Source organism: Danio rerio, chromosome 3, assembly GCF_052040795.2.
Source record: "Danio rerio strain M-AB ecotype USA chromosome 3, GRCz13ab, whole genome shotgun sequence".
NCBI classification, from domain to species: domain Eukaryota; kingdom Metazoa; phylum Chordata; class Actinopteri; order Cypriniformes; family Danionidae; genus Danio; species Danio rerio.
In genome coordinates, this window is record NC_141023.1 from 58,469,290 (window position 1) to 58,493,905 (window position 24,616).

The 24,616-nt window shown below is 38.3% G+C and overlaps 1 protein-coding gene across 4 annotated transcripts in view; it reads right to left on the reverse strand.

Moving 5' to 3' along the window:
• The window catches only part of kank2 (KN motif and ankyrin repeat domains 2), a 59,359-nt gene that overhangs the window by 13,956 nt on the left and 20,787 nt on the right, over positions 1-24,616 (reverse strand). For all 4 annotated transcript variants that reach the window (XM_087243168.1, XM_087243169.1, XM_087243170.1 and 1 more), the window contains 7 exon segments: positions 10,506-10,568; positions 8,997-10,370; positions 7,883-8,095; positions 7,687-7,792; positions 6,050-6,757; positions 5,864-5,951; positions 333-552 (listed from right to left, as the gene is read on the reverse strand). In XM_087243168.1, coding sequence (XP_087099294.1) covers positions 333-552; positions 5,864-5,951; positions 6,050-6,757; positions 7,687-7,792; positions 7,883-8,095; positions 8,997-10,370; positions 10,506-10,551 — 2,755 coding nt within the window. In that variant the 5' untranslated portion in view covers positions 10,552-10,568.

Genomic DNA, 24,616 nt, shown 5'->3' on the forward strand with positions numbered 1-24,616 from the left:
GAAAATATATTATGAAAAAATATATTTAAAAAAAATTAAAAACATTTAAAAAATATATACTACAAAAATCTTACAGACCCCAAACTTTGACCAACAATATAAACACACAAACTTTAAAAGGAAAATCATTAAAAGTCACTGCCCCAATCAATAAATACAAAATATCAGTGATTAAATATTATTGTCACTTTTAATATACCAATTCTTAATATACCAATCCTATTTCTGTTCTTTCTGCAACATAAACAGGAACAGGCAGAACATTGTGTCAGAAAATGTGCTCTGGATGTGCGGCTGGTTTGATATCAGCAGTGCGGAGAACAATCTCTCACCGGTGTCCAGCAGCAGCTTCACTACAGGGAAGTTGGAGTGAGAGACGGTGTAGTGCAGAGCCGTGTTTCCATTGCCGTCGGCCATGTTGATGACGAACTCCAGGAGCTGAGGGGAAATAGAAGCGAACGCGTCCATGTGGGCCTTCACCACTGCGGTGTCAGCAGCTTTATGACAGGAGACCCGGAGCCACTCCTGCAGGACGCTGGTGTAGGCCGTCCTCTGAAAACACACAAGGCGCAAACAGCCTTTTAAAACAGACAGTATAAAAGGTCACATTTTAATTTGATAGTCTGTTTGTTGAATTTAAGTTACATTGCATCTACATGCAAATAGACTGTTAGGTTGGGGTTAGGGTTAGTGTAAGTTGACATGCACTTGCAAAGTTTCATATAATCAGATGAATGTCTGTTGAAGGAAACAGATGTTAAACAGACAGTCTACTAATACTCAAATGGACCATCACAATAAAGTGTTACAGCTTACAAATATTTAATTCAGTTTAAAATTGTAAGTTAGATGGACATATTTGAGCTCAGTGTAGAGTTAACTCATAATAACCTATTTAACTGTGTGTTTACAACGGTTTATTCAATGAAAGTAATGAAGGCAGTTAAGGAGACTTTACATTCAGATTTCTTCAAATAAGTGTTTACTTTAATTTAAGAAACTCCGGGTATTAAGACTTTTATGGGCTAATAAAACACAATACTGAAACAATATAGTAGAAAGCCCATGAAAGATTTACATAATTTAAAAAGGTATACCCAATATATATAAAAAAATACCCAGCAAACTATTTTGTGTTTAATAGATGTCTAAAAGACATCTAAACTAGACAGCTTGGCTAAAACAAGGCTAAACTTGGCCTGTCATTGAAAATAATAGACATTTAAGAATAGTCCAAAACTACTGACTAGTCACCAAATAGACAAATTAGACAGACTTTATATGTTTAGTCATTCATTTCTGTTTATTTGGTGACCAGTCTAGTTTTGGCCCATTCTTAGGCGTCTATTAGAGTTTCACTGACAGCCCAAATTTAGCCTTGTTTTAGCCAAGATGAAGTCTATTAGACATCTATTAGACATCTATGAAAAACAAGAAATGCTTGCTGGGTACAATCCTCGTTTATTTTGGACTTTAAGGCTGTTATTGTTTTAGGTGCGCAGTGCATGAAGTCAGACGGTTGAACTCTGTGAGTTACTGGCACTGCTTGTTGCTATTTTTACCACAATGCAACTCTGAAAAAAAAAAAAAAACTGACATGATTCCACATTGTGTGGTTCTTGGTTGTAATTTTGAGTTGAAGGGCAGAAAGAGAAGTAAATTAAGTCTTTTCTACCACCGGTTTTTCGTTAGTGACTGACATACTTTATAATTTCTGCTCACACATTGCAAAGATATCATTATGATGTCATAGTAGAAAATAAATGATGCACACCACTGATCCATGAAATTCTTTATCCACAAACAAACATTTCCACTCCCTCATTTGCTTATTTCTTAATTAAAATAAATTTTTATATTTTTTTTACATCAGTATAAATTATTACTTTAACATATGTACACTTTTGTCCTTTTAAACAAAAAGTTGTAACATCATGTTAATATTACATGTATAAGAAAACAAAAATAAAATACAGGAAAAAAGTGGGAGAGAAGATGAAAAAAAAAAAAAAAAAAATAAAAAATATGGAAGTTATGGTGTTTCTGCGAGGTTTTAATCGCTGCTCTCTTGTCATCTGCGAAGTGGCTAACCTCAAATCTTTAAGATCTTCTGTACTAATATGTATAATTACATATTTTCACTGCCTGCTACACTAAAGCCCCAATTATACTGTAAACTGAATAAAAGAACAAAAGAAATGATGTAACTTTAAACAACATCCGGACAAAACTTTTTTTTTTTCAGTTGGTTTCAACAGTTCCGGACAAGAAGCTCCACCATATCACGACACATCTTTACACATTGTTTTCTATGAATGTGCACACAGGTGGTGCCATTCGGTGTCTGTCCATACCAAATAGAAAACAATTAAAGATTTGTTGTGCTGATGTGCAAGCTGGAAAAGGCTGGTTGACAGCTGTTTACGCAATGGTTCTTTTCTCACAGCCACCATCATTGTTGTGTAATGCTGAGTTCAGACTGCATGATTTTCAAAGTAGTCGTGTCACGGATGTTTTCACACTGCATGACTATCTGGGCTAGTGCTTTTTTGCTGCTTTGTTTACACTGCAAGATAAATCGGTCACAGGGGATTTCACACTTTACAATAGGAAGAATCACCGACAACTTTGTCCAAACTACGTCTCACAACCAAACACATGTAGTATATCTTTTGTTATTAACTACATAATGGGAAAGAAGCCTTTAATGGGGTAGAAAATGTACTTATTTGCTCACCTGTTTATCAATTTCTACTTAACTTTTTTCTTTTTCGATCCAGTTGAAATATTTCTCACATGACACATCAAACAGCCAAATTTCTGTTTTTCCTCCATTTAAATAAACTGTCCAAGTAAACTGAAAATGAGCGCTTCTAACTTCTCCCCCAAGCTCCCGCTGGCCTGCAGGTACCCACGTTAGTGAATGCTGCTCTATCATTGGCTGTAGGCAATTGCTGATGCTATTTTCAGTCAAAACTCATTTCACACAGCATGATTTGAATCGCCGACAGCTTCAGATATTTATCATGCCAGATATCTCACAGGCATCAGCGACTCATTGGCTATTCTTTCAAATCACATCTTTGATAGTTCATACTGTGCGATTGTCACTTGTGTGCAAGAGCACTGATTTGTCGGTGATTTTTAAAAACCTATCGCAGAGTCAAAATCGGGGCTAAAATCATGCAGTCTGAACTCGATATTAGGGGGTACACATGAGCAGCGTGGCACATTTACAACCCCACCCCATATTAATAGAGGAGACTGTGCTGTGCAGTTTATGCCGAGTTTAGACTGCATGATTTTCAAACTAGTCGTGTCACGGATGTTTCACACTGCATGACTACCTGGGCCAGCCATCCGTCGGTGCTCTGTTTACACTGCAAGATGTATTGGCGACAGGGTGATTCACACGGCATGACTTTAAAATAGGAAGAATCGCTGACAACTTTGTCCAAACTACATTTCACAACCAAACACACGTGAGAAAACATGGAAACAATGAGAGGTCACGTAATATATATCTTGTTATTAATTACATAATGAGAAAGATGCCTTTAGTGGGCTAGAAAATGTACTTATTTTGCTCTGGCTTTGAAGGGAGCAATTTCTCTTAAACTTTTTTTTATTCTTCGACCCAATTGTGCGTATTGCTGACACGCCAAACAGACACAAGGGCTCCTGGCAAATGTCCAGTTGTTTTTCCTCAATTTCTTGGGTCCAAATAAACTGAAAAGGAGCGCTTTTAACTTCTCTCCCAGCCTCCCGCTGTCTTGCAGGTACCCACAGTAGTGAATGCTGCTCTCTTATTGGCTGTAGGTGATCAACAATGTTTTTTAGTCAAAACTCAATTCACACGTCATAATTTAAATCACGGACAGCTCCAGATATTGAGCATGCCAAATATCTCACGGACATCAGCGATTCTCTTAGATCGCGTCTTTGATACTTCATAATGTGTGATTGCTATTCGCGTGAACGAGCATTTGCCTGTGATTTCAGGCATTTGTCTGTGATTTCTTAAAACCTGTCGCTGAGTCAAAATCGGGGCTAAAATCATGCAGTCTGAACTCGGCATTAGACATACAACTTTTGCACAGTCAGTCTTCTTAGTTAGTCATTACTGGAATACACTTGCTGTTGAATTAAGGGGTATAACCAGTGTTAGGTTGTAGCTTCACTACAAGTTGTGATGCTACTAGCATAACTACATTTCTCAGTAGCGTGGCGTAAGTGTCGCAACTTCCTAAATCAAATAGCTTTTCAGTAGCGAAGCAATTTTCAGGGAGCTGTGACGCCGGTATCTAACCATTGAGAATGACGATTTCTTCTTCCTGTTTTATAGGCTGGCTGGCTGGTTTTAGCTGATTGACCAGCCTGGTTTTAGAGGGGTTTTGGCCATTTCCAGGCTGGTTTCCAGCCATTTCCAGCCTGGTCTTAGCTGGTAAGGCTGGAAAATGACCAGCTAAATCCAGCTAAAACCAGCTTGACCAGCCTGGTTTAAGCTGGACATAGCTGGTTTTGGCTGGGCTCCCAGTCTGGCTAGGCTGGTCAAGCTGGTTTTAGCTGGTCATCTCCCAGCCTGACCAGCTAAGACCAGGCTGGAAAGGCTGGAAACCAGCCTGAAAACATAAACATTTTTAATGCTAGGTTGCCTTTTTTAAAATCTGGCAGGGGGCAAAAGATAAAAACTAGCCCTTGTGGCTAACTCTGACTTATTTACAGTTTTACTTTTGATTAATAACCATTGTCCCTCTTTAAAAAAACAAAAAACCAGTCAGTCAGCCTTTCAATATCTTTTTTACCAAAACAACAAAAAATGAACAAAAATAACTTCACAGCAAAATCCTCTGAGTAATATTTACTCAGTTTAGACAGTACTCGGTCCCTCTCTAAATTGAGCTAAAGTTACTCAAGTAAATGAGACAATGAAAGAATTAATTAGGGGATGATTGAGCACTGATGATGAACACCTGCTGTTAATAAGCAGAACCACAGAAGAGAAACACCAAACTACAACTGACTACAGTCACAGCCTTTAATGAAATTAGCTGAAATGTAATACATTGAATCTCTCAAAATCTCAGCAGATTCAAAAGAAAGTAGGGAGGATGAAGAGGAGAAGGAGAAGTATGTTGGAAGACATTGCAATATCTAGATTAAGACTAGGGTACACTAGATTAAATAAAACATTACATATCATTGGAAAGCATCCTACTGGGTTATGTGAGTATTGTCTAGTAGAAGAATCAGAAGATCACATAATAAGTCATTGTCAGAAAAATAATAATGAAAGGGAAGTATTCAAGAAAATAAAGCAGGGTACAACAGAAACAAATCAAATACTTAGCCAAACAGAGTACTATAGTTATTTAATTTCATTTTTGAGGCAAACTGGGCTGATATATAAAATATAATATATACTATGAGTCTCATAATCATTCTGGTTCACACTCCAGTATAGTAGGTGGCGGTAATGCACCTTAAAGTTGGATGCCACCCGCCATAAAAAAACACGAAGAAGAAGAAGAAGAAGAAGAAGAAGAAGAAAATCTCAGCAGAGGACCCTTAAGCAACTTCACAAACAGCAGCTTTACTTATTACAAACCTGTTTGCCCTTATTCAAAGAGGAAACAAATACTCTCTGAAGTGAGTAAATTCTTCACAGAGGATTTTGCTGTGTTTGATGTATACCGAGGCCTTAAATGAGAGTGTTTCAAAAATGGAAAAGATTTGAGGAAATCTATTCAAATAAGTGTAATAACAGTGAGGCTTAACAGTTTTCCTAGGCCTACTGGATCGTATTTGTATGCACCTGTTTAAGACCAAAAATAAATAAGCATAAGAACACTGATAAACATACCGCATCTTGATGGCTGAATGCATTTGGTTCGCTGAGCGCCTTCTGCAAGATGTGGAGCGCCGACATAAGACCGCCACTTAATTCCAGGCTGTAAAGAGATTGAAAACACACTCAGCATTTGTGTCTACCCTATGTAACTACAGCGACTCTCACAATAGCTTGTGTCATTTCTTTGAGTCAGCTCACCTGTCTGTTTGTTTATTAGTGGGTGGTGTTGCTGTATCTGCTGCTGGTTTAGTTGTGGAGGATATGGCTATGTCCTGTTTCGCTGAGCCATCAGTAGAGTGTGTCGCTCCTTTCTGGGCTGTGAGGTCAGCAGTTTTTGATTGGCTAGCTTCTTGCTGAGGTTTGGCACTGGTGAATTGTGTTTGAGTGGTCGTTTGCTGAGCGGCGAAGTCCGACACATCTGTTTGAGCGAGATCTGGCTGGACGTTTGAATCAGTGGCTTTGGACTGCTGCGTCGCAGATGACAACTGGACAGAGTTTTGTTCAAGAGAAGTGGCAGTGCTTGGAGGGTTACACCCTTGAAAAACACATTGAACATCTCCCTCTGGAGGAGGTGTGGTGGTCACTGATGATTGGCTGACACAGTGCTGTACATCAGCCTCTGCTGCTGGTGATTGGGTGACATGTTGTTGGGTAGTTGCATCTGTGGTGTGTGATTGGCTGGTGGTTTGAGCTGCTGGAGTGTGATTGGTTGGTATCTGGGCAGTGCTGTGCTGAGCTGTTTGGGTAGCTGGTGTCTCAGAGGCGAGCTGTGGGATACAGGAGGACACCAGAGACTGTGGTGTCGCTGATTCCGGTAGTTTTTCCGTAGCCTCATGGTATTCGCTTGCATCGCTTTCATCTTCTGAACTTTCAGAGCTGCTCTCTTCGGAGGATGTTGACTCGTACCTGAGGGCAAATTAGTGTTGTTATTTACCAGATTGCTGCTAATTTTTCTCACAAAATCCTTATAAAATAGTTCCCAAATGGATCATCTAAACTAAATGTGTAGTTCCTGAAGGAAGCAAAAGTGCTGCGATATAACAGCTGCAGCAAAATAATACTGTTTGATTTTGTGTAGATGGAGCTTATCATGCATTTTCTTTTTAGGTTTAATTGGCAAATTTCTTGAAGTGCACAGTAAAAAATCACTAACCTAACACCAAAGTAAGTTTACAACAAAGTAGGGATGTAATGGATCATGGTTGATCCGTGATTTACACAGATCACAATCCACTGTTCGGAACACATGTGATCCGCGGATTGATACATTTTTAACTGGTATAAATCCTAAATTTGTGGGGGAAATCATTGAGAGATCACCTCTTGCATCATTTAAATCACATGTATGAAACCATTTAGGCTTTCCTGTGAAATATAATGATGAATGAAGAAGTTGTGATGGGTTATTTGGGATTTGGTGGGTTTATTAGGTTATTAAAGGTGTTTTCTGTCACTACTTGTTTACCCTGCATTAATGTTTAAGCTGCACTATTAATCATTAAAGATCAGGATCTAAACACCCACACAACATGAATTATAAATTATGGTGATTTGCATATCCTTATTAATCCTTCGAATAGCTGCATTCAAATTTGGAAATGCAAAAATCAAGAAAGAGATTCAGTCTTAAGTCATTTGAGTTAGTTATGAAGTTACAAACAATCAAATAACACAGAAGTACTGGGATAATATTTTATAGTTTAGATGAAACCACTGATGTTTTATCAGCAAGAAGGTCACTGAAATAGTGAAGGTTACTGAAATAGTTGCCGGTTCATTCCGCTGTGGCGGCTAAGTAGGAGGAAAATGAAAGAATTAATGAATTCTGCATATACCCTCCATTGACTCCTAAGAACTGCAGGTTCTTTTTGGTGTATGGAGAGCCAGGTTCCCCATCAGCCTTCCTCTTCATGATTGACCTCAGGTTAGACTGAGGGGATGCTGAACAAGACAAATACAGAAACACATGGTGAGAATCACTTGCCAAAATATCGAAATGTCTGGTTCTCTGATAGGTTAGTCATATCACACCTGGATTGGCTGGATCAACTTGAATGGCTTCTTCTGCTGGTTGCTGGTTAATCTCTCCTTCTTTTAGCCGTTGGCAGACCGCAGTCACTTGGTTGCACTTTGTCTCCATAGGAGTTGCCTGGTTGGTCACTGGCACTGATTTGGAGACCTCACTTCTCAAGACCTCCCGCACCTGCTTAGAGCTTATTGCAATGGGAAACTCATGTGGCGAATCTGAGAGCAAAACAGAAACAGTCTAAATTAGCACTGAAAATAGTCAGTTCTCTCACCCTCATGTTAGTATGACCTCTTTCTGTGATACCAAAAGGTACCAAAAAAGCAGAATACCACTGTAAACAATTTGAAAATGGTCTCCACGAATGACACAAAAAAACCCAAATAAAAGTAGTAAGGCAACATTAGATTTTCATCATGTATACAGACACTGCAACATACAATGCATATATTTAAAGTAAGAATTATTAGCCCCACAAATATATTTTCACAGTTTGTTTAATAATTTTTTTTAGAAAGTCTTATTTGTTTTATTTAGGCTAGAATAAAAGCAGTTTTAAAAAAATGATTAAACACCAATTTAAGGTCAATATTATTAACACCTTTGAGCTATATTTTATTTTTGATACAGAACAAACCATCATTATACAATGACTTGCCTAATTACCCTAAACTGCCAAGTTAACCTTATTAACCTAGTTAAGCCTTTAAATGTCACTTTAAGCTGAATAGAAGTGTCTTAAAAATATCTAGTACAATATTATTCACTGTCAAAGATAAAATAAATCGGTAATTAGAAATGAGTTATTAAAACTATTATGTTTAAAAATGTGTTGACAAAATCCAACTACAACTTCAATGAAGTTGGTTTGTCTAACTTCATTACTTTGGTCAATATTTGGCCAAACAAAAAAGTGTTACTTTAGCCCTGCTCTCCCCTAGTATTGACCACTTTCATGAGGGTGACGAAATGAAAGATTTCCTTTTTTTTTTTTTTTTTGAGAACTATATATTATATATTATATATATTATATATATTATATATATTGAAGATCTGCCCACATACAGAAAACCACATAAAGGCTTTAACTGATCTAGAGACTATGCATTTCATACACACCCCCTGCTGCTGGGGACTCTCCATATCTTCTGTGAGACGCCTCCAGTTGAGCAGGATGAGTGCAGCCCTGGGCTCTTAGCAGTGTCCCCACACCCACCACTGTGGGCTGCTCCAGCGTGTACACTTGGATGCCCACAGTCCTCTGCTGATGAGGTTGCTTAGTAAAACTGACAACAGTATGCAAGCCCGCTCCAGCCTGGCCCTGCTGATCCTGCCAGCCGAGACTGGTGGCTCTCACAGCATGGTCTACCTGAGGGCAAACTGTCTGCCTCTCTTTCTGTGCCGCTTCCACTTGCTGCTGAGCACTCTGTAGCTCTTGCATGGTTTTCCTCAGCTGAACTTCTAAAAGACCCACTTTAGTCTTGAGGGCTTCGGTTTCAGGCAGCAGACCCAAGTCCTGCTCTCGCACCCCTACCCCCACTTGACGATAACCCCTTTCTTCTGCTTCAGGCCCCACACCTACAGTTCGCACCTCCCGCTTTGCACCCGGACGAGCCCCCGCAACAATTACAGTCTCCTCTATTTCACATCCTGAGTCCTGGAGGGAGCCGGGAGTGGTGGGTGAAAGACTCCCTGTGGCTTTGTTTGCAGCTCCTGCCCCGTTTCCTGCCTCCTCCTCAGGTATGTCGATGTACAGTTCGCCTCGTGGACGGCTTCGATTGAACCCCAGCGTGTGTCCCAGGAACTTCTGACTCTTAAGTTGCACACTGAGCTGCCTCTTCTCCTCTTGAAGTACAGAGATCTTGACCTGCAGCACTGGGATGGTTTTCACTTGTTCTTCCAGCTCCCGGATCTTCCGGAGGGCAACGGCCATCTGCTCCCGCACGTGCTGCAGGTGAGCTGGCGTCGGGGAGACAGGTGTGGACAAGCCGGAGCTCATTGGTGTATAGGAGCCCCCTCCTTGGGCACGATTAAAGCTGTGCGCACTGGACAGAGATGTATTAGAGCCAGCCATACTGCTGTGCATGCTGCCCAAATTTGAGAAACGGCGACCATCTTTCTCTTCCTCCAGCTTCCGGCGAGCATCCATTAGGGTTTTCTCTACACGTGCTGTACTGAAGTTGGGTCTCTGCGAGGTGTGGAAGCCTGGTGCACAGTAAGAATATGATGAGTGCCGGCTGTCCATGCTGGCATTGGAGCACAGGGACTCTGTGGAGGTCCACCAGGAGCCTGTGTAGCCGTAGCCACGTGGAAGCGAGCCATAACGTGGGCGGCGCTGCACTGGCACCTTCTTAATAGTGTTTCCTTTCTCAATATCATTGACATACTTGAGAAAGTCAAGGTCCAGACGGTATCCGTAAGGAGTTTCTACTGAATATGGAGCCTCTTGGTCCTTTGCATGCAAGGAGGGGGGCACCGGGGGGTTAATCTTCCCTGAGGACAGAGGAAACAACTTTAAACTGCAGGAAATCTCAGTCTAATCTTGGAATCAGACAAGAATAGACTTCAGGCTGTGACCAGATCAAGGCTTTACTTTAATAGCTTGTGTGGATGAACTCTGGATCTTACCAGGAAAACTGGAGTCCATATGAAGCACCTGAGCCATGATTGTCATTCACCAGCCAGTCTCTCCTGAAAAAAAAAGAAGGATTGCAAGTCACAAATACTGTTACATTTTCCTGTTTAACTCATGAACTCTTTAAGGCCAGATACCAAATCTAATTGGCAACTCTCAGACAAAAAAACTGAAAATCCAGCAAAGTTCCGCTGGAACAACAACAATAAAGTTGTTGTTAATACAGACTTTTATCTAGACTTAAAGGATTAGTTCACCCAAACAATGAACATTATGTGATTTATTCCTCATGTTGTTCCAAACCCTTGAGACCTTCATTCATCTTCAGAACACATATTAAGATATTTTAAGTGAAAAGTAAAAGTTCTCTCATCCTCAATAGACAGCAATAGTCACGACTAGTTCAAAGTCCAGAAAAATACCAAAAATCATGCTCAAAACTGACCATATGCCTTCAGTCAATAAATCAGAAAAGTACAGTTTTATTCCTTAAATGTGCACATTAGTACCTCAAAGTACAGTTTTATACCTTAAATGTGCACATTAATTCCCTTAAAGTACAGTTTTATACCTTAAATGTGCACATTAGTACCTTAAAGTACAGTTTTATACCTTGAATGTGCACATTGGTACCTTAAAAGTACAATTTTATACCCTGAATGTGCAAATTGGTACCTTAAAAGTACAATATTATACCTTAAATGTGGACATTAGTATCTTAAAGTACAGTTTTATACCTTAATTGTGCACATTGGTACCTTAAAGTACAATTTTATACCTTAAATCTGCACATTGGTACCTTAAAAGTACAATTTTATACCCTGAATGTGCAAATTGGTACCTTAAAAGTACAGTTTATTACCTTGAATGTGCACATTGGTACCTTAAAGTACAATTTTACAACTTAAATGTGCATATTGGTACCTTAAAAGCACAGTTTTATACCTTAAATGTGCACATTGGTACCTTAAAATACAATTTTACAACTTGAAATGTGCACATTGGTACCTTAAAAATACAGTTTTATACCTTAAATGTGCACAGCGGTACCTTATAAGTAAAAGTTTTTACCCTAAATGTGCACATTGGTACCTTAGAGTACAGTTGTATACCGTAAATGTGCACATTGATACCTTACAGTACAGTTTTATACCTTAAATGTGCACATTGGTTCCTTAAAAGTACAATTTTATACATTAAATGTGCACATTGGTACCCTAATAGTACAATTTTATACCTTAAAGGTGCACATTAGTACCTAAAAAGTACAATTCTATACCATAAATGTGCACATTCGTACAATAAAAGTACAATTTTATACCTTTAGGGTACACTTTTGTTTCTTGATAGTACTATGAGGTTCACATTTATACTTTTTAGGTATTAAGTTGTACCTTTAAAGTACACATGTGCCCACCACAGTGAAAGGTTTTGTACCTTTATTTCTGAGAGTGTAGGGTATGCATGAACAAGAGTGCTTTGCTCTTTGTGCATGTCATGCTTGGTCACCTGCTAACTTATATGTCTAGATGCCTGTGTTTTAAACAGAGGAAGCTACGCACTGGTATTTGGGGTATACATCAGTGCACAGAGCTCATGAACATGGTGAGGAGAAGAAACTGTTCAGATATTAACAGATAAAAGCATATATTTTTGTTTTTTGTGTGCGCAAAAATATTCTCATTTCTTGATGATATATCGATTGAACCACTGAAGGAACTATGGTCTGTTTTGAGGATGATTTGGTACCTTTCTGGACTTTAAATGAGTCGGATTATTGCTTTCTATGAAGGACGAGGGAGCTCTTAGATTTCATCCAAGTTATCTTGATTTGAGTTCTGAAGATGAACGAATGTTTCAGGGTTTTGGAGTGACATAAGGGTGAATAATTGTTAACATAATTTTTAGGTGAATTTTGATTGAACTGTTTGGGTCTAATTATTTAGTTTGGACCTGCTTTGGTGGGTGTTCAAGCCTTATTTGGGGAATCCCTGTAATTTGTTTCCTGCAAGATCATCTATTAAATTTAGACTGTTCTGTTTCTGTTTGTTTCTAGTTCTCCAGTTTGTAGGAGAGGGGGGAAATAGGGGAAAGTTCCCTGGCAGGCGACAACAGTAGAAAGAGCTTCTAGTTACAGCCTTATTAGGAATCATCTGAATACGCTCTGTGTGATTCTCAGAATCGAGGTACTGTAAAAAACACAGACACAGGCACTGTTGCTTGCCCTTTCTCCCCCACACTTTTTTTTTCCATGATTTCTATCTTTCTTTCTCTCCCTTATTTTTCCTCACTCAGTCAGCTGATGATCAGGAGATAGCAGCTGACCTCTGCTCAATCTTTCTTCTTCCGCTCTCCCAGTTGCCTATTTCAACCGAAGCAAAGCATTCCAGCCATAAATCAATTAGGTGAAACGAAACCAATGTAGGCCTTACTGTTCTCATTTTTTCCTCTCTTTCATCTGCTTCCTTCAGTCTTGTGCTTTTAGACTGCTCTCTTTTTCCATGCAGCATTGCATCTTTCCCAGCTAATGTTCCTTTTTGCCAAAGATTAACTTTCTAGGTCATTAGTTAGTGGGAAGGGGGTTGCTGTATGCTTTAGCAATCTCTAGCACTGGCAGTGCCACGAGGTATATCTCTGTTCCCCACATTAACAGCACATTAGACCACACAGTTAAACTTGAACTTTACAAATATTTCAAAGAGAACCGCTGACTGCTCCAGTCATTTCGGTTCATGATGGGAAATCGCTTCTCCCTTGCTGCCTCACACAGAACTTTTCTGCCTCGGTCTAATCTCATGACCCTCTCAGTTCTGTTTATGTTCCTGCCTGTTTGAGAGAAAAGTAGGGCATACGGAAACACTGACTGAACTGATTTGGTATTTTTTGGAGATTTTAAGTTGACATAATGAGCTCTCTTGCCCACTGTCCTTCCTGTGTGCTTTAAACCTAGATTGAACAGCACTCTTAGTTGTTTCATAGTGTACAGTATATTTTAAATATCCTATTTCAATTTTGGCACCAAATAATGTTATGAATGTATCTCTATTATGCAGCTGTTAATTAAATATACTAGTTATTACTGTATTTTTTCCATCAGCGATTTCATGCAGAATAGTTTGTAAAGTTTTTTGTTTTCAATGCAGACCTTCATTTTAGGTGTAATAGTTGTAGTTTTAAGGTGTAGTTTTAAAAGGTGTAGTTTTAAAGCGTTAAATGATTCTGGGTAATAATTTGGAAAACATGGTTAACAGTAGAGTTGGCCATTAAATGGCAAAAGTGCAAATATCATATTCATTTGTACCTTTTCCAACTGCAACCCAGTACTGGGAAACATCCATTTACACACATACACTATGGTTAATTTAGCTTATTCAATTTACCTGTAGTGCATGTCTTTGAACTTGGAGGAAACCGGAGCACCCGGAGGAAACCCACGCGAACACGGAGAGAGCATGCAAACTCCACACAGAAACACCAACTGACCCAGCTTTTATGTGGCTTTACACATTCAATTGCCTTTTGGAATTATTTCTTACAATCAATATGGCATGCTGTGTGCACTTAATCTTGCTCACAAACCTTTAAAGTAGTCTACAATTCCCAGGTGAGTGAAATTCTTATATACTTATATACCAAATCAGTTTTATTTAAGATCATTTACCATTTATAATGTTCTTTAGACCTGCAATGCACTCCAGAATCTGACAAATTGATTAGCTGTACATTGTCATACAGTATTATGCCAGGATTTCATAAATATCCTTGCATTTACTAACACAGACTATATCTGAAGTATTTGGAAGTAATTTGCGTTTTCCTTCTGTAGAAAAACATCATTAGTAGCTCAATGTATTTCAAACTGTTTTTTAGTCTAAACCCTTTATTGATTTAGTGTACAACCAAGCACATGTGGTCAGAATACAAATGAGTTGCTGTTAATGAAGTATTAAGCGTTTCTCCCAAAGAAAAGCCCATCTAAGCAAAATGCTAGCAGGCATCTGTAGCTCAGCTCATGCTCCGCCTCTTTGCCCTCCTGCCACACCAATTTGAAGTTTTTAAATGTATTAATTTATTAATATAGTAAAACATTTTTTATTATTAATGTCAGGTTAACAATAACAGCACCATACAGATTTGTTACGTAGATTGTACATGAGTTTTACAGAGAAGTAAAGCATCAAATAAGCACATTCAAGAGAAAAAAAAATAAACTAAACAAACAACAAATAATACAAAATCGTTCTAGTGTACTGTTGAAGTTCCATTTCAAAAACAATAAAACAACGTTGAGAGAATTTACAGCGGTGTATAGGGAATTTCGCAAGGATTAAAAGGGGATTAATAATGAAATATTCCTTACTTTTATCATCAGGGGTTTCATTTGTGCCCTACAGAAACCTATGGGTGACGTCATTGATACTACTTCCATATCTTTTACAATCTATGGGGTTTACCCATTTGTCAACAAATTTTTTGCCAATAAAAATACTATAAAATTTACAACGATCGCTTATTCCTCGCTTATCGCTTATTAACACAGATTTGTGTGTGTGTGTGTGTGTGTGTGTGTGTGTGAAAAGTGATGGTTAGTGCTGTGGAGAGTGCTGACGGGGGGAATTGTTTATTTCTTATATATATATTTTAGCAAGTGTGGTCAAGACACACTTACATATTCTAAATTTCACATTAAATATATGTTATACATTAAGCAAGGCAAGGCAAGTTTATTTATATAGCACATTTCATACACAGTGGCAATTCAAAGTGCTTTACATAAGCAAGAATAAAAGAAACAAGTAAAAAAAAAATAAAAACAAATAATAAAACTGATTATTATATGAATGATGATAGAAATTTGTCCATAATCAGACAACTTATTTAAAACCTTCAAACAGGCCATTTGCTTGCATTTATAATAATAATAATAATAACAATAACAACAAAAACAACAACAAAAACAATAATAATAATAATAATAATAATAATAATTATAATAATAATAATAACAACAATATTATTAATAAAAACAACAACAACAACAACAACAACAACAACAACAACAATAATAATAATAATAATAATAATAATAATAATAATAATAATAATAACTCCTTACATGTCTAAGGCCTTTTTCTGGATACTCAAAGCGATTTACACATTTTTAGGGGGACATTTAATTTACTGACATACAGTTGTGGGGATAAAGTAAAGACGGTAAAAAAACACGCACAGTTTTAAAAATGTTTCAAAACTCATTCTTGATCACATTTGATAATGACTGATGATCACAGAGAGCGAAACAGATCTTTTTAAAGATCTGTTTAGATCCTGTTAAACCTTCTCATTTTAAGGCTTTTGGTCAGCCTTAAAAGGAGAGGGATTTGGATCCTATTTTAACATCAGGAAATTAAAAAATAACAGACTTACTGTGTTTATATCGCCCATTTCTATAGCCCTTTTCTGGATACTCAAAGCGCTTTACACATTTTTGGGGGAAGTCTCCTCATCCACCAATAGTGTGCAACATCCACTTGGATGACACAACGGCAGCCACATTGTGCCAGACCACACACTACACATTAGCCGATTGGTGGAGAGCAGTATTGAGTCCCCTTTATTATAATGGGGCATTAGGACCCACACAGACCACAGATTGAGCGCCCCCTGACACCACTTCCGGCATCAACCTAGCTTTCCCATGTGTTCTCCTATCCAGGAACTGAACAGGTGCAGCCCAGCTTAGCTTCAGTAGGCGACCATGTGAGAGTTGCATAGAGCTAGCTGCCGGCTAAAATTGTAGCATCACCTTTTACTTTCATTAAAAGGGAAAAAATCTCATTTTTCCAATTTAAATTGACATGAGGTCAATGCTGAATGTAAAAAAAAACACACTTTTATTCTTAGTGGACATTTCAACCATTTGGTAGAAGCTAGGGGAAAAAAAAGGAAAAAACAAGAGTCCACAAATCCATGAAAAACAAACATTGAATGTTATTTCTGAGTGTGCCAATAAAATATATTAGACTGCAGAAAGAGGAAAACAAGGTCTCACAAGACAAAAGATTTGATTAAAACATGCCAAGCTGCTTTAGTCAATATCATCTTAATTAGTGGGTTTTTTATTCCCTTGCCACAGCCACAGATGAACGTTGAGTACGCTTGAGAAAGTGTGTGTATGTTTGTGTGAAAGTGAGAGCTAACATAGATTTGTGTGCGTGCGTGCATGTGTGTGTGTGAACAGTGAGTGTTAGTGCTGTGGAGAGTGCTGACAGGGGGACGGTTGATAAGCCATAATTAGAGACTCCAGTAAAGTCACGCTGCATGACAAACATTCAGCCTTCAGCAATAACACACAAACTGCCCTGTCTCTCTCAATATATTGTAGCAGACACACACTCGATCTCTCTCTGTCTCCAACTCTTATCTACCGACTGCTCAAATTTTACGGGAAAAAAACTCTGTTACTCTAGTTCATATTAAAGGGCATCTATTTTACCCCTTTTTCAAGATTTAAAATGAGTCTTTTGTGTCTCCAAAATGTGTCTGTAAGGTTTCATCTCAAAACACCCATAAGATTATTTATATTAGCTTTCAGAGTTTGTAATTTTCAGCTTTGAACACAGTGTAGCTGTTTTTGTTGCCTATGCCTTTAATGCTGGTTCTCCCTGCTCACCGTTTCAACGTGCCAGTCAGATTGTGCCTCAATCTCCGCCTTGGCTGCGTCAGATAAACAGAACAAAGACAGACATGAAGGAAGCAGATCTCACGTAATATTTGTGAGAAATACTACAGTAAGAACTGTCCCAATGATTATTTGATGTATTTGTTGTGGAGTTAATTCAAGATTTCTGCAACAATGAGTCAAACACGAAGTCTTTACAAAGTTCACGCACCACACACACAGACACACACACAGACACACACACACACACACAGACACACACAAACACACACACACACACACACACACACACACACACACACACACACACACACACACACACACACACACACACACACACACACACACACACACACACACACACACACACACACACACACACACACACACACACACACACACACAGAGAGCGAGCGTTTAACTTTGCACTGTTTTTGCACTACAAATGTAACAGGATACACGTTAATATGCACTGCTGTATGGACATTCGTAATATTAATGTACAAAACAAACCTGATTCATTGTCCACAAACTGGGATTAAATTACTGACATGCAGTCGTGGGGATAAAGACGGTAAAATCGCTGTAATTAATTACAAACACGCAGTTTTAAAAATGTTTTAAAACTCATTCTTGATCACATTTGATGATGATTGATGATCACAAAGAGCGAAACAGATCTTTTTAATCACAGTTGCTTTGCGCATGTCCTGTTTTGCTGATATGATTATACGCGTTATTGCGAAGACATGTTCATACGTGGCTGCCAATCAATTCGGTGGGCAGGAAAAGCGCACACCTGCATTATGCTGTGGTCAGGAAATGTTTAAAAAGAGACTTATTGTGTTTATATCAGCCTAATATGACACAATTCTGTCCAAACAGCTTATAAAAATTATTTTCATCATACGTGCCCTTTAAAGGTTTATATCTGAATAAACCCCTCTGTGTTACTGTTAGCTCAGCGTGGAGCTTATTTTGTTTCATTTGTACCGCATTGTTTGTTCTACATCAAATAAAGCAGCTTATCTCATTTTCTAAGCGGCCATAACCTACTTATGACTTTCATCTGGCAAGCGATAAGGCAGGCATACAGTATCTGCTCACATCTCAAGACCAAAAATATCACAGAGCCAAATAGATGGGCTTTTTTGACTTTCATGCACTTAGCAGTGCTTAGCAACCATTAGCATATCCTAGCAATTTGCATAGCAACACACTAATTATGTTTTCACACCAGTAGATTGCTTGCTTTGCTCCAGAACTGAATTAATAATGTTACAATCATAGGCTGTTGCAAAAGTTTGCTTTAGAAGACAACAAGCTCTGATTTATTTATTTTTACACATCATACTTTATACCATATTTTAATCCATATGCTTAGTCCCTTTATTCATCAGGGGCTGCCACAGTGGAATGAACCGCCAACTTATCCAGCATATGTTTTACACAGCAGATGCCCTTTCAGCTGCAACCCAGTACTGGAAAACACCTATACACACTCACATTCACACACATACAATATGGCCAATTTAGGTTATTCAGTTCACCTGTACCGCATGTCTTTGGACTGTGGGGAAAACAGGAGGACCCAGAGGAAACACACGCAAATACAGGGAGGACATGCAGACTCCACACAGAAACGCCAACTGACCTAACCAGGACTCAAATTACCAAACTTCTTGCTTCTAGCAGGGGCGTCCCCAAGGGATAAACTCTGGCCACCCCAATATGACTTTGCTGTTATTATTAATATTTTAAATGTATTTATCCACAACATTTCAAGAAACATTCATTTATTCATTTTCTTTTCGGCTTAGTCCCTTTATTAATCCGGGGTCGCCACAGCGGAATGAACCGCCAACTTATCCAGCAAGTTTTTATGCAGCTGATGCTCTTCCAGCCGCAATCCATCTCTGCGAAACACACACACAAACACACACAATGAACAATTTAGCCTACCCAATTCACCTGTACCACATGTCTTTGGACTGTGAGGGAAACCAGAGCACCCAAAGGAAACCCACACGAACGCAGGGAGAACATGCAAACTCCACACAGAAACGCCAACTGAGCCGAGGATCGAACCAGCGACTCAGCGACCACCTTGCTGTGAGGCAAACGTGCTACCCACTGCGCCACTGCGTCACCGTTAAAATAAATCAGTTATTAGAAATCATTTTTAAAACTATTATGTTTAGAAATGTGTTGAAAAAATCTTCTCTTTCTTAAACAGAAAAGGGGGGAAAAAGCTGGGGCTAATAATTCAGGGGGAGGGGGGGGGGGGAATTCTGACTGTATAATATTAGAGTCTGTGTAGAGAGTCTGTGTATGTAGCAATGCCTTTTGTTCAGTTTGTTCATTTGCCTGTTTTATTAATTAGTTCATTAATTCATTAATTTTAGACATGGCATGTACTCTATGCTTTACAACAAACAAGAAAAATAACTGAACTGAAAAGTGTATTTAAACTAAATATTGATTTTACTTTGGTTTGCACATGTACTTGCTGAATTATTTCAAGGAGTAAATAGCAGTATTTTAAAGGTAAATAATTAAATCACTTAAAATAACATTATTTGATTGATCAGAAACAAAAATATATAACATTACACTGAATTCATTACTTTTTGTGTGCCACCCTATTTGGGCACCCCTAGGAATTTTTTTTCTGGGGGCACCACTGGCTTCTAGCTTATGCAAGACATAAAACGTTCAAGTATTTTTGCAGCACTAAATGTGTGGAAGCTCTTATATTAAAGGCTATTTCCTACACAATGTTAGCTTTATAATGCATTAACATGTACATTTTGTTTTTATCAGCCGTTTTTCAAAGGATAGGTGGCATTTTCTTTCATTTTTTTCTGTTTTGGTAATGAAATACCATGAAATATTTACACCTCATGTGGTGACTGTGTTGAATGTGAGACTGTGACGTGCGATTGACTGGAACTCGCGTGGGACATTTCACTGCTGAAATTCCAAGCTCTGACTTTATCTGGAACGCAGCATTAAAGCTCACATGCGTGCTTAGTGAAGTACTGATGCCATTTTTGTCACAGCTGAACACATGCCACACTTGATGCCATTGTATCAGTTAAGAATCACCTGTTCAATTCAGCCAGAGCCTTGAATGCTGTGTCAGTAAGACGGCAGCAGTGGAATAAATATTGGAAGAGGCAGAGTTAGAGAGCTCCACCCTTTTAGTTGTGAGAGTATTAAAAATGGTGTTGGAAGGGAACCTGACCATCTTTAAACTCCATCTATGGTTACAATGTTGCAATTTAATCTTGCTAGTTTTCAATGTACAATAAATCGTTGAGTACAGTGAACTCCCATCTCTATGGTCAGATAGCACCTGTTTAAATCTGTCAGATGGGATGGACAGCAGCCCATGTGCATATTGTGGCTTTCTGTGTAGCTCTTGTTATATTATTGTATTATTTTATTAGTTTAAGCAAGAACCAAGTAATTCAGTGGTATTTTATGAGCTATTTTCATGTACTTCACAATGTTTTTGCTCCAGATTAACCCACAATTCATTTTTAGGTGCATCAGAAACAAACTCTGCTATTTTTTATGTGGTGTGCATAAATTATTGTGATAAGTCAACAAAGGCTCTTTCTGAAATAGTAGCCCTATTTACATTTCTGGCTGCATTTCATCTTTACAATGAACACTACAGGGCGGTATGACGCCGCTCCTCCAGCTGGCAAGCGGTCAGCCTCCATATGGAGGCTCAACATGTTAGTTGGCGGACTTGAGACGCAGAGATAAGTTGACCATGAATGGGGTTAGAGTCTGGTAAAGAACATTTCCAGAAAGTGGACAATAAAATGAACAAGTAAATAATAGGGTGAGAATGTGGTAAAATCTAAAAAACGTGGTAAAAATCAGGCAAGGGCTTTTCTTCTTCTGGATTACTTTTTGAAAACACTGCGGTTAGGTTTAGGGAAGTGGGTGGGTGGGTCAATCAGTGCTTTTGGAAACATTATAAGTTGGGAGGAGGGTGTGTTAGTCAATTAGTCAGTCAGTCAGTCAGTCAGTCAGTCAACAGCAGCCTCTGGTCGATTTACGTGAGAACAGCAGGCGCAAATGGCACTATAGCGAGAGAAATTTGAGATAGAAGCTTACACAACGGTCTCTGGTGGATTCGCGAAAACCAAAACTGCAAACCAAAACTGCAAAAAATGTAGCTCCTGTGATGTATTTGGTGCTCTTCAGAAATGTATATGGGGTATGTATTCTCAATGAGCCTGGGTTGTAAAAAGTCCACTAGGTTTCCTCTCTGATGATGCTCTCTTATAATTTTATGGGTAACACTTTACAATAAGTTTCATTAGTTAATGCATTTAAAAACACTACACTTGTACAGCATTTATTAATCATAATTAAAAACCTACTAATGCATTATTAACATCCAAACTCATGCTTGGTAACATTAGTTAATGCACAGTGAGTTAACGAACTCACAATAAACTACTGTATTTTCATTAACTAATGGTGACTAACATGAACAAATACTGTAGTAAATGTATTGTTCAATGTTTGTTTATGTTAGTAAATGCATTAAGTAACATTAAATAATAAACCTTATTGTAAAGTGTGACCAGTCTATGATCAGATTGCTGTTAGTTTGCTGTGAAGAGATTTACATTTTAAAATACAATACAATTGTAAAGTCAGTGGGAACTTCCTGCACATCCTGACATTTGTTATTCAGCCCATCATGGTACTATCATTTCTACTGAGTGGTATGGTTCAATACAATTCAGTACCAAAACAGTGAACTGTACCATACCACTTTTTGGCACCCTTTTCTAAGACTAACTAGCACAATAGCGTGATACTAAAAGGTGAAGGTAGACTTTTTGCTGAATGTTGTTGGTCTAAAGAGAAAAAAAATAGTTTATTCAGCAGTTTTTTGTTGTAGTTGAGGTGCTATTTAGCTCTGCAAAGTGACTCTTTGGCTTGTAATCATAAGGGAGTAAATTTAAGTATTATAAAGCACCAGTAATGGTTCTTTAGTGGGTTCTTCGAAGAGGTTAAGGTGCTAAATGTCACCATCTTTTGAAAGTGTATTCCAGAATGTAATTTTAAGTCTTGGTTGCGTTTATAAGATGCAAAGCAATGTGTGCTCATGTTTCACTTGAAGGAAATCATGTTATTTTTTTCATAAATCTCACTTTGATTATATACATGCTACTCAGCTAACATGAAAACAACTGATATATTTCCTAGTTCCTCTAAAAGGCCCGCCCTCAAGTGACTGATTGGTCATCGTCAAAATGTGCTGAGATTCGCGGATCGGCTCCACGTCACGCCCGTACAGCACGCGCTTTTCTGCTGTGTAAACAATCAGTCAACCTCCTGCCTGCTCTCTAAAATAACATCTGACAAGTGTCTGTAACAAGTGAAAATGGGGTGCGGCTCCTTTAAGAGACATCGCTATTGCGTGTGTCTATGTGTGAGCATGAATGTGTGAACTTTCTGTCACAATCGCATGTGCGTGGGACTTTATTTTTCTTTGATGCTTGGATAAAGTTATTTTCTGTAATATATCGTGACAGGAGAAGCACAAGATGTGGGATGAGACCTGTGTGAGCCTTGATTTATTTTTCTGCTGCTACCACGAGTCAGGTGAGCTCTCCTGTATTTTTTTTAACTCAATGTGTTGCACGACATCTTTCACATATATCCGGATTATGTAGGTGTAAGTAATATGAATCATCCTCATATCTTTTGCAATTTCATTATATGAGATGTAAAACACATGGAAAAGCTGCCTAAAGAGAAACAATGCAAAGTAGAGAGACGCTGCACGTGCTGGTGAAGTGTGTGTGTGTGGGTGTTTATAGCATTTTGACTCATAAATATGAATTTGTAGCTAAATCGTTTGCGGTGCAAAACAACATTACCCATCGTTTAAATCGTTGCTACAGCTTACCATTAACGCTTGACACTGCACATGTCATGATCAATTTTAACAAATAAAAACACTTACTGGTTGTAGTTCATAGCTTCTGCTTTGAGGAGATTTTAACCAAATTCAGCACTGAACTGGGAGAGATTCTGGAGCTGTGTTTTGTCAAATCATGCTTGCTATGTATTTTATAAATCTATATAACATAATTAGTCTTGAACTGTAAGCACTTCTGTCTTTGTGTCGTGTCCTTTGGAAGCCCAAATACAGAAACAGACAAAGCTCTGTGGAAACAGCAGCATTTGGACGCATTTTAGCTTCATCTCTGCAGTAACGTTACAGCGCCTCTGGCCACGGCCCTTAGCTGCACAGTGTGTGTGCACGGTAAACGAACCTTTGTGATCTCACAAGGGCCAAAAGTATTTTTTGTAGTCCCCAAAATTCGTTCATTGTAGGCTTTGCTAAGCTAACTCTGTAAAAACCAAGGTCTCCCTTTTACATTGAACTTTGAGCTTTTTACATTCAGAGATGTTGTTTATGTTCACACAGCTACATTACACATCAACAAGTTTAAAATATGATATCGTAGTGGACCACCCCTTTAAAATATGTTCTACGTAGCACATAAAGTGGTTCCCCTATGATTATGAATGTAAAAAACACTTTTAGTGCCATTCACCACCATTTTGTATTTAAGTATCTGTATCAACAAAATCCTGTGGTTACCTGATGTCCTCTCCACTATAGTTTTCTTCAAGCCAACAAAGTGCTTATTTTACGCACTGACCGTCCTATTCCTAGTATCTGGGATAATTTGACAGCCAGTACTTCACCATAGTCTTCATCAAAGTATGCACACATAGTCCCTTTTTGTCATAGTGTCAACAATGACCCAACACTGTACCATACCACTTTTTTGGCACCATTTTCTAAGGATAACTAGCACAAAAGGGTGGAGGTAGACTCGCTGCTGAATTGTGTTGGTCTACAGAGAACAGTCAGCAGTGCATGCAACAACCCAAGAGTGACAATATGACACTGTGACTGTAAAAATACAATGATGGGAAGCAGCATTAAACCATGCTCAAACAAACCTTGTCTCTTCTTTTGACAAGCAGCCACATGCTGAGAATCAAGAACAGGGTCTGTTGTATGTCCTTCAGTGTTTTTTGTGAGACATTTCATGTCTAAATGCATGGAAATTGTGTGATTACTGCCATAAGTCTACATTTAAAATAATAATGAACTTGTATTTGCAAAAGATGTGATATGTAGCATGGGACGATAACTGATATCAAGGTATACTGTGGTTTGGAAAAGTCAAGGTATTAAAATTGCAAAAATGATTTGTTATACCATTTCTAAGGTATATGTAAAGGGTTTTTAAGTGCTTTTATATGTGTTGTAAGGAAATCTGTGTTTTTGAAGCTATTGAAGAAATCAGAGTCAATAGTTTATTTTAATTATGAAACTCAATTATATTTACTGTTCCAAAATAT